This window comes from Ruditapes philippinarum, unplaced genomic scaffold, assembly GCF_026571515.1.
Source record: "Ruditapes philippinarum isolate M1 unplaced genomic scaffold, ASM2657151v2 ctg11263_1_1_1_1, whole genome shotgun sequence".
Taxonomy (NCBI): domain Eukaryota; kingdom Metazoa; phylum Mollusca; class Bivalvia; order Venerida; family Veneridae; genus Ruditapes; species Ruditapes philippinarum.
Genome location: NW_026856459.1, coordinates 11,787 through 27,777, shown reverse-complemented (window position 1 = coordinate 27,777; position 15,991 = coordinate 11,787). Strand labels below are relative to the sequence as shown.

The window sequence follows — 15,991 nt, the reverse complement described above, 5'->3', positions numbered from 1 at the left end:
TGTATTCTTGTTGTATAATTTTGATTGGTTCATTTTTCACAAAAAAGACTATCTCTTGTTTTACCCACCTTATTTGAACTGGGTATTTAGAATGAGAAATAACATCACTCTGTTAATTATTATAATAGTGAGATTCAAAGATGATTCCATGATGATTGAGTTTTGTTTTTCATTACAGAAATGTTATTAAAATTTCTGAAATGAAGAAATATTAAGTTCCCATATGTCAAAAAATTAGTATTGTTGCAAGTTAAAACTATCACATTCAAGGGGCATCCATTGTTGAATGGCTGTGGTTCCTGACTTCAAGCCCCTGCAGGTTCAAATCCCATCAGAGACATTTTTGATTGGAGTGTTTAATGTCAGCTAACTTGTGGAGGGTTAATTTGTTATTGGGTGCCTGCCTGTGTCTGAAATAATAAATTTTAGGGCATTTAAAGTCTTCCTTCATTAGAAAAGCTAGAAAGTCACATATGACCTATAACTTCCTGTGTTGATGTGTACTTGGGCATGACATAATTAACTAAGGGGCACCAGAGGTCTTCCTCCATTAGTTAAGACTAGTACGACCTTTAGAGTTTTTGGTCACCATTTTAAATTGACATACTTATTGGTCATTCAAGTTTAATTCTTATTATTAGAAACTTGGGAACAGATTTGCTGAAAGTCTGTACTGTAGTGAGGTCCTTGCTCGCAATGGGTATTCTTTTATAAATGAATGTTGTAAAAACATAAGGCAAGCATATTGAAGCAATCATGATTCTCTGCGTTTTATTAAACCAATGATTTTACCTATTTGTTTCATCAAATTAATAAGGTTAAAAGCCAAAACTATCATGAGAATGTATAAACAGCTTATTGAGCTTTTACTGTCATATCACCCAGGTTATTAACACTGCTTGCTTGGGGCAACTGAAACTACCCATGTGACCACTTCAGACCCAGATTAGCAAGCAAGTCTGTGCCGTCTGATCATTGTCTGCACTGTTTCCAATTCAGTCTGTACATATTTTGAAACTTAAAATGAGGAATGGTTTTGTCAAAACTGAAAGATTAACAAGTCCATTTAAGATATTTAGTGAAGTCTGGGTAAATGTTTGACTAACATTTTGGTAAAGGACTAGGTTTGACTAGCACGTGAGCTAAATTGATGATAGTGAAAAAACATAGAAAAATAGCTATATTTGTTTTATACATTGCTAGGAAAGTTGTTTAGAATGATCATGCATACACCCTGTTGTGAATCCAGTATTAAAGGATCTCCACCGATGTTCAAAAATATATATTAAAATTTTGAACATCTTAAAAAGATCAAATGAAGCACTTGCAATGGAAAAATCTGCAAACAATGATATGGAAAAATACTTAGAACTAAATCTGAAATTGATATTTTTTGTGCAACTCTTAGCCAGATTTGAGTGAAAAAGGTTTTCATTTTTTGGGGTAATTTCAAAAGAAAAAAGATCATTCTTGGAGACCTGAAAATTTGCACACAAGTTATTGATTCAGACCTGTATCAAATTGTGGACAAAGCTTGGAAAAACAGTTTTGGGTCTTCGTTAACGTGTCAAAATATCTCAGTGGAGTCCCTTTAACAAAGCCATGATGTTGATGAACATTCATGATAGGTGAATACTTAGAAAGTGATATAATATAAAGAATTCCAAAGTCTGAATTGAAATAATTATTGTAACATCTAATACAAGTATTATTTTATTTATATAATTAATTTTTTCCTAGTTTAATATAGTAATGTGATAAGAGACCCTTCAACAAGACAATTAGCTTTATGTGAACCTTTAGATAAAAGTGCAAAATAGATACCCAAAATTATATATCTATCCATTCCATTTTATAAATTTCATAGTAACAATGTTTCAGCTAGGTTATCTCAAGGACATTATTTTATTTAAAAAATTTCATCTGAAATGTAATAATGATGTTACTATTTTTAGATTTTGTGTACACAAACATCATCGTTAATATGTGACATCACTTTGCCCTGATGAGTATAAGAGAAACTGGTTGGCAAATCACTAAATTATTTGTGTTTATTATTATTATTATTATCTAAGGAGTAGTGGCTACATATAGGGATCACTTCTGCGTCGTCCGTCTGTCCGTCCGTCCGTCACAAAACTTGTCCGGACTACTCCTCATAAACTACTGGTGAAATTTCATCCAAACTTTACAGGAATGATCAGTACCAAGTCTAGTTTTGCATATTGTCAGCATTTTCCGGTTCAATGATTTTTGTCAGAGTTATGGCCCCTTAATAATTTTTATTTTTAAAGTTTGTCCGGACTAACTTCTCTTATACCACTAATGCAATTTCAATGAAACTTTACAGGATTGATCTGTAGCTCAAGTCCTTGCGCATATTGCACGGGTTTTCCGGTTGAATGCTTTTGGCCGAGTTTTGGCCCTTTGATAAAAAGGTGTTTTTTTCTGTGTGTTGCCAGATACACAAAAGCTTGTCCGGACTACTTCTCATAAACTACTGGTGCAATTTCATCCAAACTTTACAGGAATGATCAGTACCAAGTCTAGTTGTGCATATTGTCAGCATTTTCTGGTTCAATGATTTTTGTCAGAGTTATGGCCCTTTAATAATTTTTAGCTCGACTATTTGATAAGAATAAGTAGAGCTATTGCAGTCACCCGAGCGTCGGCGTCCGCGTCCGCGTCGGCGTAACCACTTATGTTAAAGTTTTTGTAATAGTTCAAATATTTTCAAAGTCCATAGACATATGGCTTTGAAACTTTGCACACTTGTTCACCATCATGACCCCAACCTGTAGACAGGAGGAGGTAACTCTATCAAGCATTTTGACAGAATTATGCCCCTTTTTCGACTTAGAATTTACGTTAAAGTTTTTGTAATAGTTCAAATATTTTCAAAGTCCATTGACATATGGCTTTGAAACTTTGCACACTTGTTCAACATCATGACCCCAACCTGTAAACAGGAGGAGGTAACTCTATCAAGCATTTTGACAGAATTATGCCCCTTTTTCGACTTAGAATTTACGTTAAAGTTTTTGTAATAGTTCAAATATTTTCAAAGTCCATTGACATATGGCTTTGAAACTTTGCACACTTGTTCACCATCATGACCCCAACCTGTAAACAGGAGGAGGTAACTCTATCAAGCATTTTGACAGAATTATGCCCCTTTTTCGACTTAGAATTTACGTTAAAGATTTTGTAATAGTTCAAATATTTTCAAAGTCCATTGACATATGGCTTTGAAACTTTGCACACTTGTTCACCATCATGACCCCAAACTGTAAACAGGAGGAGGTAACTGTATCAAGCATTTTTATACGCCCGTTTGAAAAACGGGACGTATTATGGGAACGCCCCTGGCGGGCGGGCGGCGTCCAATTTTGTCCGGAGCATATCTCCTACATGTATGGAGGGATTTTAATGAAACTTCATTAAAATGTTCACCACTATGTGGAGCAGTGTCGCGCACATGAACCAGTTCTCTAGGTCAAAGGTCAAGGTCACACTTAGAGCTCATTGAAAAATGCTTGTCCGGAGCAAAACTTCCACATGTATAGAGGGATTTCAATATTACTTGGCACAAAGTTCACCATTGTGAGGTGGAGTGTCGCGCGCAAGATTCAGGTCCTTGCGGCCAAGGTCAAGGTCACACATAGAGGTCAAAGTTCAGATAAAAATATGAAGATGTGTATATGGACCATTTAGTCATCATTTATTGAGGGATTGTAACACAAATGGTCATTATCAAGACTATGGCTGTGATAATTATAATTTAGGTCAATATATACAAGGTCAAGGTCACTACAGATGATGAAATATCCAGATTTTGTCCGGAGCATATCTCCTACATGCATGGAGGGATTTTAATGAAATTTCATAGAAATGTTCACCATTATGAGAAGCCATGTCACGCACATGAACTAGGTCTCTAGGTCAAAGGTCAAGGTCACACTTAGAGCTCATTGAAAAACGCTTGTCCGGAGCAAAACTTCCACATGCATAGAGGGATTTCAATATAACTTGGCACAAATGTTCACCATTGTGAGGCGGAGTGTCGCGCACAAAATTCAGGTCCCTGCAGCCAAGGTCAAGGTCACACATAGAGGTCAAAGTTTAGATAAAAATATGAAGATGTGTATAGGGATGATTTAATCATCATTTATTGAGGGATTGTAACACAAATGGTCATTATCATGACTACGGGTGTGACACATGTACTTTAGGTCAATATATGCAAGGTCAAGGTCACTAAAGATGGTGAAATATCCAGATTTTGTCCGGAGCATATCTCCTACATGTATGGAAGAATTTTTATTATACTTTATGGAAATGTTCACCACCATGATATGTATTGCTCCATGCATGATCCAGGTCTCCAGGTCAAAGGTCAAGGTCACACTAAGAGCTCATTGAAAAACGCTTGTCCGGAGCAAAACTTCTACATTCATAGGGGGATTTCAATATAACTTGGCACAAATGTTCACCATTGTGAGGCTGAGTGTCGCACGCAAAATTCAGATCCCTGCTACCAAAGTCAAGGTTACACATAGAGGTCAAAGTTCAGATAAAAATTTGAAGATGTGTATAGGGACCATTTAGTCATCATTTATTGATGGATTGTAGCACAAATGGTAACTATCATGACTACAGGTGTGACACATTTAATTTAGGTTAATATTTGCAAGGTCAAGGTCCCTGGAGATGATTCAATATCCAGATGTTGTCCGGAGCATATTTTCTACATGCATTGAGGAATTTTAATGTTACTTTATAGAATTGTTCACCACCATGAGACGTAGTGCCCTGCACATGAACCAAGTCTCTAGGTCAAAGGTGAAGGTCACAGTTAGAGCTCATAGAAAAACGCTTGTCTGGAGCAAAACTTCTACATGCATAGAGGGATTTCAATATAATTTGGCACAAATGTTCATCATTGTGAGGCTGAGTGCCATGCATAAAATTCAGGTCCCTGCGACCAAGGTCAAGGTCACACATCCTGTGCATATCTTCCCTACTGATTTGTTTTAAGGTTCATTTAACAACACAGTGCCAAGAATAAAAACTTGCTTGCTAGATAACACTTATCCATAATGCCCCCATCTCCATCTAAAGCTTTCGTAAACGGGCGTATTTAGTGACTATGGCACCCTTGTTTTTACTATCAAGCACTAAAAATAGTCGAGCGTTGCTGTCCTACCGACAGCTCTTGTTATTTTTAAAGTTTGTCCGGACTACTTCTCTTTTACCACTAATGCAATTTCAATGAAACTTTACAGGATTGATCTGTAGCTCAAGTCCTTGCGCAAATAGCACGGGTTTTCCGGTTGAATGATTTTTGGCCGAGTTATGGCCCTTTGATAAAAAGGTGTTTTTTTCTGTGTGTTGCCAGTTACACAAAAGCTTGTCCGGACTACTCCTCATAAACTACTGGTGCAATTTCATCCAAATCCAAACTTTACAGGAATGATCAGTACCAAGTCTAGTTGTGCATATTGTCAGCATTTTCTGGTTCAATGATTTTTGTCAGAGTTATAGCCCTTTAATAATTTTTATTTTTAAAGTTTATCCGGACTACTTCTCTTATACCACTAATGCAATTTCAATGAAACTTTACAGGATTAATCTGTAGCTCAAGTCCTTGCGCATATTGCACGGGGTTTCCGGTTGAATGATTTTTGGCCGAGTTAAATATGGCCCTTTGATACAAAGGTGTTTTTTTCTGTTAGTTGCCAGATACACAAAAACTTGTCCGGACTACTCCTCACAAACTACTGTTGCAATTTTATCCAAACTTTACAGGAATGATCAGTACCAAGTCTAGTTGTGCACTGTCCGCCTGTCTGTCACAAAACTTGTCCCAACATGAAATTGGCCATCATGAGGCGACACATGTGATCACTGATTGCTCTTGTTATTATTATAAGTGACTTTTTCTATGGCGAAGATTTTCTTTTTACATATATATAATGATATCTACTAGTATTTGTTGTATAACATTCATTGATATGATGCCAAGTTTTAAAAGAGTTGTTTTAGTAGAATTTGATATGATACTGACATTAATTAAAAACATTGATGTTTTTGAATGAAATTTTTCCTACCTAATTTCAGGACTCAATCCCGGCTGCCCAGTTTGATTGGAGTAGCAGTGGACTTACTAATCCTTTAGAAGGTAACATTTACCCTTCCTGAGATTGCTCATGCATGACAACAGCCTTAAATTACCCTAGCAACTATGATAATATAATATCAAGAAATATATCTGTTTATATGTTTATAAATACATGTACATGTATTCTAATTATAATTATAATACAGATGGTTACCTAGGTATAAAAGGTATCAGTACTTTAATTATGGAAGCATGGTGGTTTTAATGAAATAAAATTTCCTGCTTATACTAGAAATTATACATGAAGGAACACCATGTGTCTTCCTCTGCCTGAAAATACAAGAACATATAACATAAGACTTAAAAAATGTCAGGGTATTAATTAAAACTCAACGGGAATAAAGTATTTATAGTGTTTTTTAATATATTACTATTGTATAATTATCCATCTAACTTGATAGACATGGCTGCATCGATTTAACACTGTTATGAATAAATGATAACATGTCCAGGAATGTTCTAACTTTATTTAATTTGATGAAAGGAAAATTTCAGGGATGTTACTTATGAAAACGAAAAGTAATCAAAATATAAACACAATGCAAGTCATGTCCTCAGTGGGGATAACATTTTTAGTGAATATTTTGAGGATAGAAAAAAAAAAGAGTCCATTTTACAAAATCATAAAAAACAATTTCATCTCACCCAGTTATTGCTAACAACTATACTTGTATAAGCTTAGCAATTCAAAATATGTAAAAGAAGGAAGGATATTATTTTTCTATCAGTGTTTTATTTTATTTTCACATATGAGGAAAAAAGTTGATTTTCATTATGTTACCAAGGTTAAATCACTGTCAAACAATGTACAAAAACACTTAGTTACACCCCTGAAATTAATTTGCATGTAACCTAGAGAAGTTCCAGAGCTTGTTTAAAATATATTAAAATTTAATCAGCAAGTTTCAGAGTATAAGCGTATTATCCTCCAATTGTTACAGTATATATACAAGTGTAGACAGTTTTATCTGATTTCTATTTCAGCAAACAATAAAACTTTGAATTTGGATTTTCTAATTCAGGATCAAGCCACAAAAAGTAATGGTAAGTGTCCATGTCAAACAGAATATTAGTGGCATTATGCGTGCATACACCTTCTTATCTATAACATGTCCATGTCAGAATAGGTGGCATTATGCGTGCATACACTTTCTCATATATAACATGTCCATGTCAGAATAAGTGGCATTATGCGTACATACACTTTCTCATATATAACATGTCCATGTCAGAATAAGTGGCATTATGTGTACATACACTTTCTCATATATAACATGTCCATGTCAGAATAAGTGGCATTATGCGTGCATACACTTTCTCATATATAACATGTCCATGTCAGAATAAGTGGCATTATGCGTGCATACACTTTCTCATATATAACATGTCCCTGCCAAACAGATTAGGTGGCATTATGCGTGCATACACTTTCTCATATGTAACATTTCCATGTCAAACAAAGTGGCATCATGTGTGCATACACTTTCTCATATATAACATTTCCATGTCAAACAAAGTGGCATCATGTGTGCATACACTTTCTCATATATAACATGTCCATGTCAGAATAAGTGGCATTATGTGTACATACACTTTCTCATATATAACATGTCCATGTCAGAATAAGTGGCATTATGCGTGCATACACTTTCTCATATATAACATGTCCATGTCAGAATAAGTGGCATTATGCGTGCATACACTTTCTCATATATAACATGTCCCTGCCAAACAGAATAGGTGGCATTATGCGTGCATACACTTTCTCATATGTAACATTTCCATGTCAAACAAAGTGGCATCATGTGTGCATACACTTTCTCATATATAACATTTCCATGTCAAACAAAGTGGCATCATGTGTGCATACACTTTCTCATATATAACATGTCCATGTCAGAATAAGTGGCATTATGTGTACATACACTTTCTCATATATAACATGTCCATGTCAGAATAAGTGGCATTATGCGTACATACACTTTCTCATATATAACATGTCCATGTGAGAATAAGTGGCATTATGCGTGCATACACTTTCTCATATATAACATGTCCCTGCCAAACAGAATAGGTGGCATTATGCGTGCATACACTTTCTCATATGTAACATTTCCATGTCAAACAAAGTGGCATCATGTGTGCATACACTTTCTCATATATAACATTTCCATGTCAAACAAAGTGGCATCATGTGTGCATACACTTTCTCATATATAACATTTCCATGTCAAACAAAGTGGCATCATGTGTGCATACACTTTCTCATATATAACAGTTCCATGTCAAACAAAGTGGCATCATGTGTGCATACACTTTATCATATATAACATTTCCATGTCAAACAAAGTGGCATCATGTGTGCATACACTTTCTCATATATAACAGTTCTCAATTAGTTTTCTATAGACTCTAATATACCTCATACTGATAAGTCTTTTCATTTTGAAAAGGGAGATAATTATCTGAGAAGTTTTCCTGAATGAATTACTCAAAATTTTTAAATTATACAAAGCTCAAGGTATATATTATACATACATCATTCTGTAAAATTTCCTGTATAAATTTGGGGAATTATAATTTTCCAGTACTATTTATGCAGAACTCTTGATTTACTGAATTTTACAAATTGAAGATTTATTGACATTTAACAGTGAGGGCCTTAATCAAATTGAAGGTGCTTTTTTCTAGAGGGTCATTCAATAAAGTTCTGATTTAATGACATAAACTGTAAAGACATCTCTTGCAATAAATAACTTAATATTTGCAGTTTACAGAAAAGAAAATAATATGATTTGCTAATTAACAAATGCAGTGCTATGACAACATATAATATTTTTGTGCAGTATTATTATTTCAATTATTTACGAGTCATTCTTGTGTTGTACATGTATATGTAATTGTTTGTTATTATTTAGTATATTATAGTTTGTAATTGGCCAGCAGCTAGTGTTTAAATAGGTGATATATTAGATATGTAAAATAGTATCAGGAGAAAATTTTGTAATATTTTATGGAAGTATGGAAAGAAAAAATCAACTTATAGAATCAACTGATGTAGTTATAAAGAAGTCAGTTATTTCACTCATATTAAATTAGTTCAAACCAGCCAAAAAATAAACTAATTTAATTGATTTAATGCTACTTTATTCTCTAAATATTAATTTCTTTGAAAACAGCCAGAAATAATTGACTTAACATGTCAATAATATTGCTTATCATACATATGATGTGATGTGTGAACTATTTTCATGAAGAATTGTTTATTTCCAAATCCACATATGGACAACAACAGTCAGGTTGTGGCTAATGAACCCCTTTGAACCTGAAATGATTTAATACACTATCAATAAATTTGACTTACATCAACTGGTGGCAACATACGCAACCAGTGCTGACATCCATGCCATTTGATCATGGTCTGCACTGTATACTTCAGTCTGTGCTTATTTTGAAGTTTTTCCCTTAAAATGATGTATGGGATTGCCCATTTAAGATATTAAGGGTAAAGAAAAACAACAATTTAAAGGGCATTTTTACCAGTGATAAATTTAAAGCAATGTAGATATAGCTCCAACTTAAACTTCAGTCTGGTCACTTTAGTTGGATTAATGTCTGGGTTACAGGATGTTTGATATACAAACCATGGATTCCCTAGGAAGGGAAATCATATGTTTATTTTGTTGAAGACAGAATATCTTACGCTACTTGGCCTCATTTGTTGCATTTTGTGAAAAAGTTTACAGTTACATATTTCGGGAAAATTGGGATAGTAATAAAAATCATTGCATTTTGTGAAAACATCGGCAGTAATGTATATTGGAAAAAAATAGGATAATAGTATGAACATAATTGTGGGATTTTACAGGACAAAAAAAGACTTCTTATGTAAGCAGTTTTAACAATAGACTGTTAATTTACCATTTAACATCATAAGATGGAATCTATTATAATTATGCCATTGTAGTTCTCAATTCTGTTAATGTAGGAACAATATTGTACAGTAGTTCTATGTTATGTTAATGTATATACAATACTTCTGCATTATGTTAATGTCGGTAGGAAAATCATGTACACTATACTACTGTATAGTTCTGTAGTATGTTTATGTGTGTTTTAATTTACTGTAGGAAAATAGTGTACATTAAAATTGTACACTATAATTCTTTTTGCATTCTAGTAATGTTAACTTAGGAAATATTACACACCATTGTTCACTCATTCTTAAGGTTTCAGTGTGTCTAAGGACAGAGTTTTGCATGAAGTTTTGTGCTAGTAATGTTTATGTTATGTAGCAAGTGTCTCACTGATATTATTTTGAAATTTTTTCATAGGTTCTTAGTTTACATAGTATATTAATATATCGTTTTCTATCTTGTTTTTCACTCAAAACTCATTTCTTATATTTATAGCATACATTATTAATTTTTCACTTCATGCAAGTTAATTATCTAACTGATTAAAAATTCATTAAATGCCAATTAGCTTTGCATAAAAAAGATATGCTGAAATGATTCTAGCCAAGAATTAATTTAGCATAAGAATGACTGGCTTGTGTTTTATGACATTAATGTAAGATCATTGATCATGTAGTTTGACTTTTCAAAGAATTTTGGAGAGGTAACCTATTGTACTCACCATTGTGTCAGCGTCACACTTTGACATAGTGTTTTGTATCAGTGTGTACTGTATTTAAATATTACATAATTATTATATCTTATGTCATGTATGATTAACTGTCTCCATTAGATATGAATATGTCTTTTATATTTGATTTAAAAATTTATAACAAATCATTATGTTAGGCTTGTTGTTTGTTGATATTTTACCTTTACATACATGTTTGAACAATATATGTTCTAAATTTCAGCCCTGGAAACAGAATTTCTGTCAACCAATGATTCACCAGTTCACAAACCAGCCATTCAACCATTGGAAAATATTTTAGCCAATCTGAAGACAAGTTCAACCTTCAAACCAGCCAATCAGCATGAGGATGTCAGCAAGGAAGCGTCTAAAGTTCTCCTTTCTCTTCCTGACTTACTTTTTATGAAGTCTAAAGTTCTAATGTTTCCCGTAAAGTTGGACGGAGTTGAGAACTAATATTTTAATATAAGATTATAAAATATCTGGGCCCTGTTTCATTAAAGGCTAAATGTACCTATTTTAAATAACTCTTAGTGTAATATTTCTGTTATTTGGATTCGAAATCTAGCTAGGGTTTTTGGATTTTTTCATTTGAGAAATCTATCCAACTGGCTTACTGAAGGTCAGTGTTTCTACTCAGATGTCCGTTTGTGACAGAAATAATGCACAGAAGGACACCTGTGGTCTTCCTCCACCAGTAAAACTGAAAAGTCATCGTATGCCCTCTATTTAGTTGATGCAATGTAAAACCCAGTGCAAAAAATAGATAATATTAATGGTTTTCTTTCTTTGCTAATATAGAAGTAGTATTCAATTACAAATAATTAATACACAGCTCTATAATTTTTTTGAGGGTTTTAATTAAGGACACATTTTACACTTAGAGTACCTAGTGCCTTTTATGAAATGGGCTCCTGTTTACATTGTTTGTTATTGAATATCAGTACACAATCATTCAGTATAGAGAAATTAAAAATGTGAAATCAAATTTGAGTAACTTAAATAATTCAGGAGTTTATGTGCCTGATAAAGACTGTACCAATATGCCAATTTGCTTTACTCAATGCTGGTGACAATAGGCAAGATTATTATTGCTAAAAGTATTTCATTTAAAATATATATTTATATAATTGAGCTGCACCATGACAAAAAAACCAACGTAATGCGTTTGCAACCAGCATGGATCCAGACAAGCCTGCGCATCCATGCAGTCTGATCAGGATCCATGCTGTTCGCTATCAGTTTCCCTACTTGTTATTGGGATGTGCAGGCTGGTCTGGATTCATGCTTGTGGCAAAACGCATTACATTGGTTTTGTCATGGCGTGGCTCATGTGAAGAAAGATGACTGAAATATGGACCATTATAAGTTTTTGTAGATTCAATGTTAATGCACTTGTTAAAATTTACACATTTTCCCCCCATATTAGCTTGAATGTTATAGATACAATGTAGTTCTCAATTATTACCTCCCTTGCCAAAAATGGCAGCCATTTTAAGTGTCAGCATCCTATATGATATAATTGATAAAACATGAAAAAAGCAATAAATATGGCAGGCATAGGCGAATTGTCAAATTCTTTTATATATACGAAAGAAAATATTTTTAGTATAGCACAAATATGTAGAAGAATTTATCAAATGATTTGATTGTGAAAGAAATAATAGTAAAGCACAAATTAATAGAAGATTTTATCAGATTATAATGAAAATGATGGAAATGTAAGAGATATTTATTTTATATAAAGTTAAGCACAAGATAATGTATATTGGAAAAGGCCCTCAAAATGGTTGCCAGGGGAAGTAATTCATGGGTCAAGCATTGATACTAATCTCTTATGTAGTAGGTTACATATACACATGTTTAGTGATGTTTTAATGACCTGTATTATGTCCAGTTCTTGTTCTTGACTTTACCTTCATTGTACTTTTAACTAGTTATTGTAATTTTAAGGCACATTATGCCTTTCAAACAAATAAATCTTCATTTCTTTAGAAAAAGGCAAATATGAATTTTATAATGGTTAAGAACATTTAGTTCTGTATTTTGTTAGCAGAACATCATTATTTCTAACAAGATGAAGAAGAAAGCACTTGTCAAGTTTGCAGAAGGAAATTTGTAATTAAATATGTACAGGTATATTTTCTGATAATTCTGAAGTGGCTCTGTTTGTAAATATAACACAGTATTTTTCACACAAGTATGTCTGTATTTACACTCTGGATAATAAAGATATAGAACAGATTATTTCATAGCAATTCATATTCAGTTATTTTCACCCCAAAATTGAAGATATTTGTCACTGAAAGTCCAGGGCTGGAACTCTTTTAAATATTGTATTTGTGTACATTGCATTGGTGTACAGATGTGTACATTGCATTGATGTACATATGTGTATATTGTATTGATGTACAGATGTGTATATTGCACTGATGTACAGATGTGTATATTATATTGATGTACAGATGTGTATACTGTATTGATGTGCAGATGTATATACTGCAATTGAATGTACAGATGTGTTTATTGTATTGGTGTACAGATGTGTATATTGTATTGATGTACAGATATGTGTATTGTATTGTTGTACAGATATGTAAAATGTATTGATGTACATATGTGTATATTATATTGATATACAGATGTGTACATTGTATTGATGTACAGGTGTGTATATTGTATTGATGTTCAGATGTGTATACTATAATGATGTACAGATGTGTATACTGTATTGATATAAAGATGTGTATATTGTATTGATGTACAGATGTGTACATTATAATGATAAACAGATGTCCTGTGTATATATGTACAAGGTTTAATGTATAATGTAAATATTGTCCAATCTCTAGTCAGATCTCTTTAAACTTTACTTTAGCTAACATTTTGTAATGGACTTGCCCAGATTTGACTTTAGAGCAGTCCATTGTTCATCGAAGGGAGTGAAATATGAAATGGCTCTGTAAGTGGCGGCCATGGCAAATCTAGATCACTAACTGCATTCAGAATGTTTAAAGTACTTTGGTGTTGTGACATCAATGGCATTTTTGTCTTTTAATTAAAGTTTGTTATTCTAATCATTTGTTATAGAATTGATACTGTGTAGATAGTGAAAAATTACCCGTATGTTGATATGTCAGTTTTGATAATTGCTTGTGAAACATGGACTTTATTAATAAGGGTAACATTAAGGCCAGGAGCTTATGCTTTCACATTTATTTTTGTTTATTTTAATTGTTCTGGTAAAGATAAATGATGTACTGTATCATAGGGTGTAGGGTCAGATTATGTTCTCTGTATATTACTTCCAGATAACTGAACAGCTTCAGATTTAAATACTACACTTTATTTTATGTTAACCACTAAAATACTGGATTTTTACCCGAGAAATAAAAGCCATATCACTCAATATCACTCATGTGTAGTTTATCACAAATGTGCACTATATCACTCGCACTGTGATTGATATAGATTTACAAAACTTTTTGTTAAAGAGTGTATTAATTTGTGTGATTCCATATTGTTGATTTGTATTTTGTTCTTTATGGCATATATCTTAATTAAAATGTCATTTCCCAACTAAAATATTCAAGAAGGACTGCAGTTATGACTGAAAATTTAATAACTTGTTTGTGCAGCATTTGCATAGCTGTTGAACGTCTAACGATGTCTTATTTTGTGCATCTGTTTCCAGCACTTCATTGAAAACAGTTAGAAATAATTAATGTTTTCCTTTACATATTAGGCATAGAATAAAAAAGGCATAAAATAAAAGAATTTTTTCTTAGTGAATATGCTATATACATGTATTGGACATTGAGGTGAGAAAATGTCCACATTTTAACTTGTGCTGTACATTGGTGAAAATGTTGCAATTTTCTCACTCCTTAATGTAGTACAATATTTCTGTCACAAGAAATTATATAATTATTTTTCATTGTTGTTTTTTCTTTGGGTTTTTTTTTTCGAAGTTTATCCATCAAACATTAGGCACAATGATAATTTGCTGTTAACAGGGAAATAATGATTAAAGATTGCTTATGTTCTGTGAACAATACATATGTAAGTCTGAACAGTGGTTGCTGCATTATCAATAGTTTTATGTCATACAGATATCATAGCAAATGTCTCCTTGAATTTATAACTATGTGCCTATATGTGTACAAGTTATAAAAATTAACACTGTTCTGTTCTGTATCATACATCAAGACAAGGCTCTAAAAATGTTTCACATATGATTAAAATGTCTGTTAAATTGTCTATAATTAATTCCTAATTAATTGCTTTCATTAATTTATATTGTAATTGGAAGTCTAACATTCCATTATTCAAGATCTGTGTTAATATTCTGTTATATTTGTTTATTAAATTTTGTTTAATATGCATGTACCATTATTTATTGTTTTAACTACCTGTGCTTTTAACCTTGATTATGCTTGAGAAAATACTTTCATGAATATGAAACTATAATACTTTACTATAAACAGTCAGTTCATTATGTTAATTTAATGACCAATGTGTAAGAAAAATTAGACAATACTTGTTATTAGGAACTCCACTAAGTTCCAAAAGCTTAAAAAACAAAATCTGAAATACTTTACATAGCTCAAATGTTGCACTCGTAACTAAAAAAATACAAAGGATATTAAAAAAGATAAAATGATTAAAATCTGAAATCATGTTTTTGTGATTTTTAGCCTTTAATTGAAATGCTTTTCATTTCTGGGCCATTTTGCACAAGATAAAATCCTCAGTGGAGTAACTTTAATATTTTGAAGTATCCTTTGAAGTTTTCTATGTTAAACATGAGAAAATTTGATTTCATGTTAAAATATCACTACATTTGTTTTGTCTTGTAATATTATTTTATAAAGTTGAACATTTCTTCATTAAATATAAAAAAAATAGTTCATACTCATACACTCTTTTCTGTATGACACACAAAATCACATAATTATTTTTATGCCCCCATTTTGAAAAAAAGGGGGTATATTGCTTTGCACTTGTCGGTCCGTCGGTCCGTCGGTCCGTCGGTCCGTAGACCAAATGGTTTCCGAGTGATAACTAAAGAACCCTTAGGCCTAGGAACTTCAAACTTGGTATGGTGATTGGTCATGACCAGTAGATGACCCCTATTGATTTTGGGGTCAAGGGGTCAAAGGT

At 32.7% G+C, this 15,991-nt stretch overlaps 1 protein-coding gene and 1 long non-coding RNA gene across 7 annotated transcripts in view; both read left to right on the top strand.

Moving 5' to 3' along the window:
- LOC132746626 (putative uncharacterized protein DDB_G0282133) overlaps positions 1 to 12,152 on the top strand; it is a 31,108-nt gene extending 18,956 nt beyond the window's left edge. For 2 of the 6 annotated variants that reach the window (XM_060735844.1, XM_060735843.1), the window contains 3 exons: positions 6,121 to 6,181; positions 7,166 to 7,225; positions 11,052 to 12,152. In XM_060735844.1, coding sequence (XP_060591827.1) covers positions 6,121 to 6,181; positions 7,166 to 7,225; positions 11,052 to 11,284 — 354 coding nt within the window. In that variant the 3' untranslated portion in view covers positions 11,285 to 12,152. The remainder of the gene's footprint in view (positions 1 to 6,120; positions 6,182 to 7,165; positions 7,226 to 11,051) is intronic. The other 4 variants (XM_060735847.1, XM_060735845.1, XR_009628005.1 and 1 more) reach the window with 3 other exon arrangements.
- A 1,160-nt stretch (positions 12,153 to 13,312) lies between these two features.
- Positions 13,313 to 15,601, top strand: LOC132746627 (uncharacterized). Its single transcript, XR_009628006.1, has 2 exons — positions 13,313 to 13,495; positions 13,571 to 15,601. It is a non-coding gene; the product is annotated as an uncharacterized LOC132746627 (long non-coding RNA).
- Positions 15,602 to 15,991: the final 390 nt, after the last annotated feature.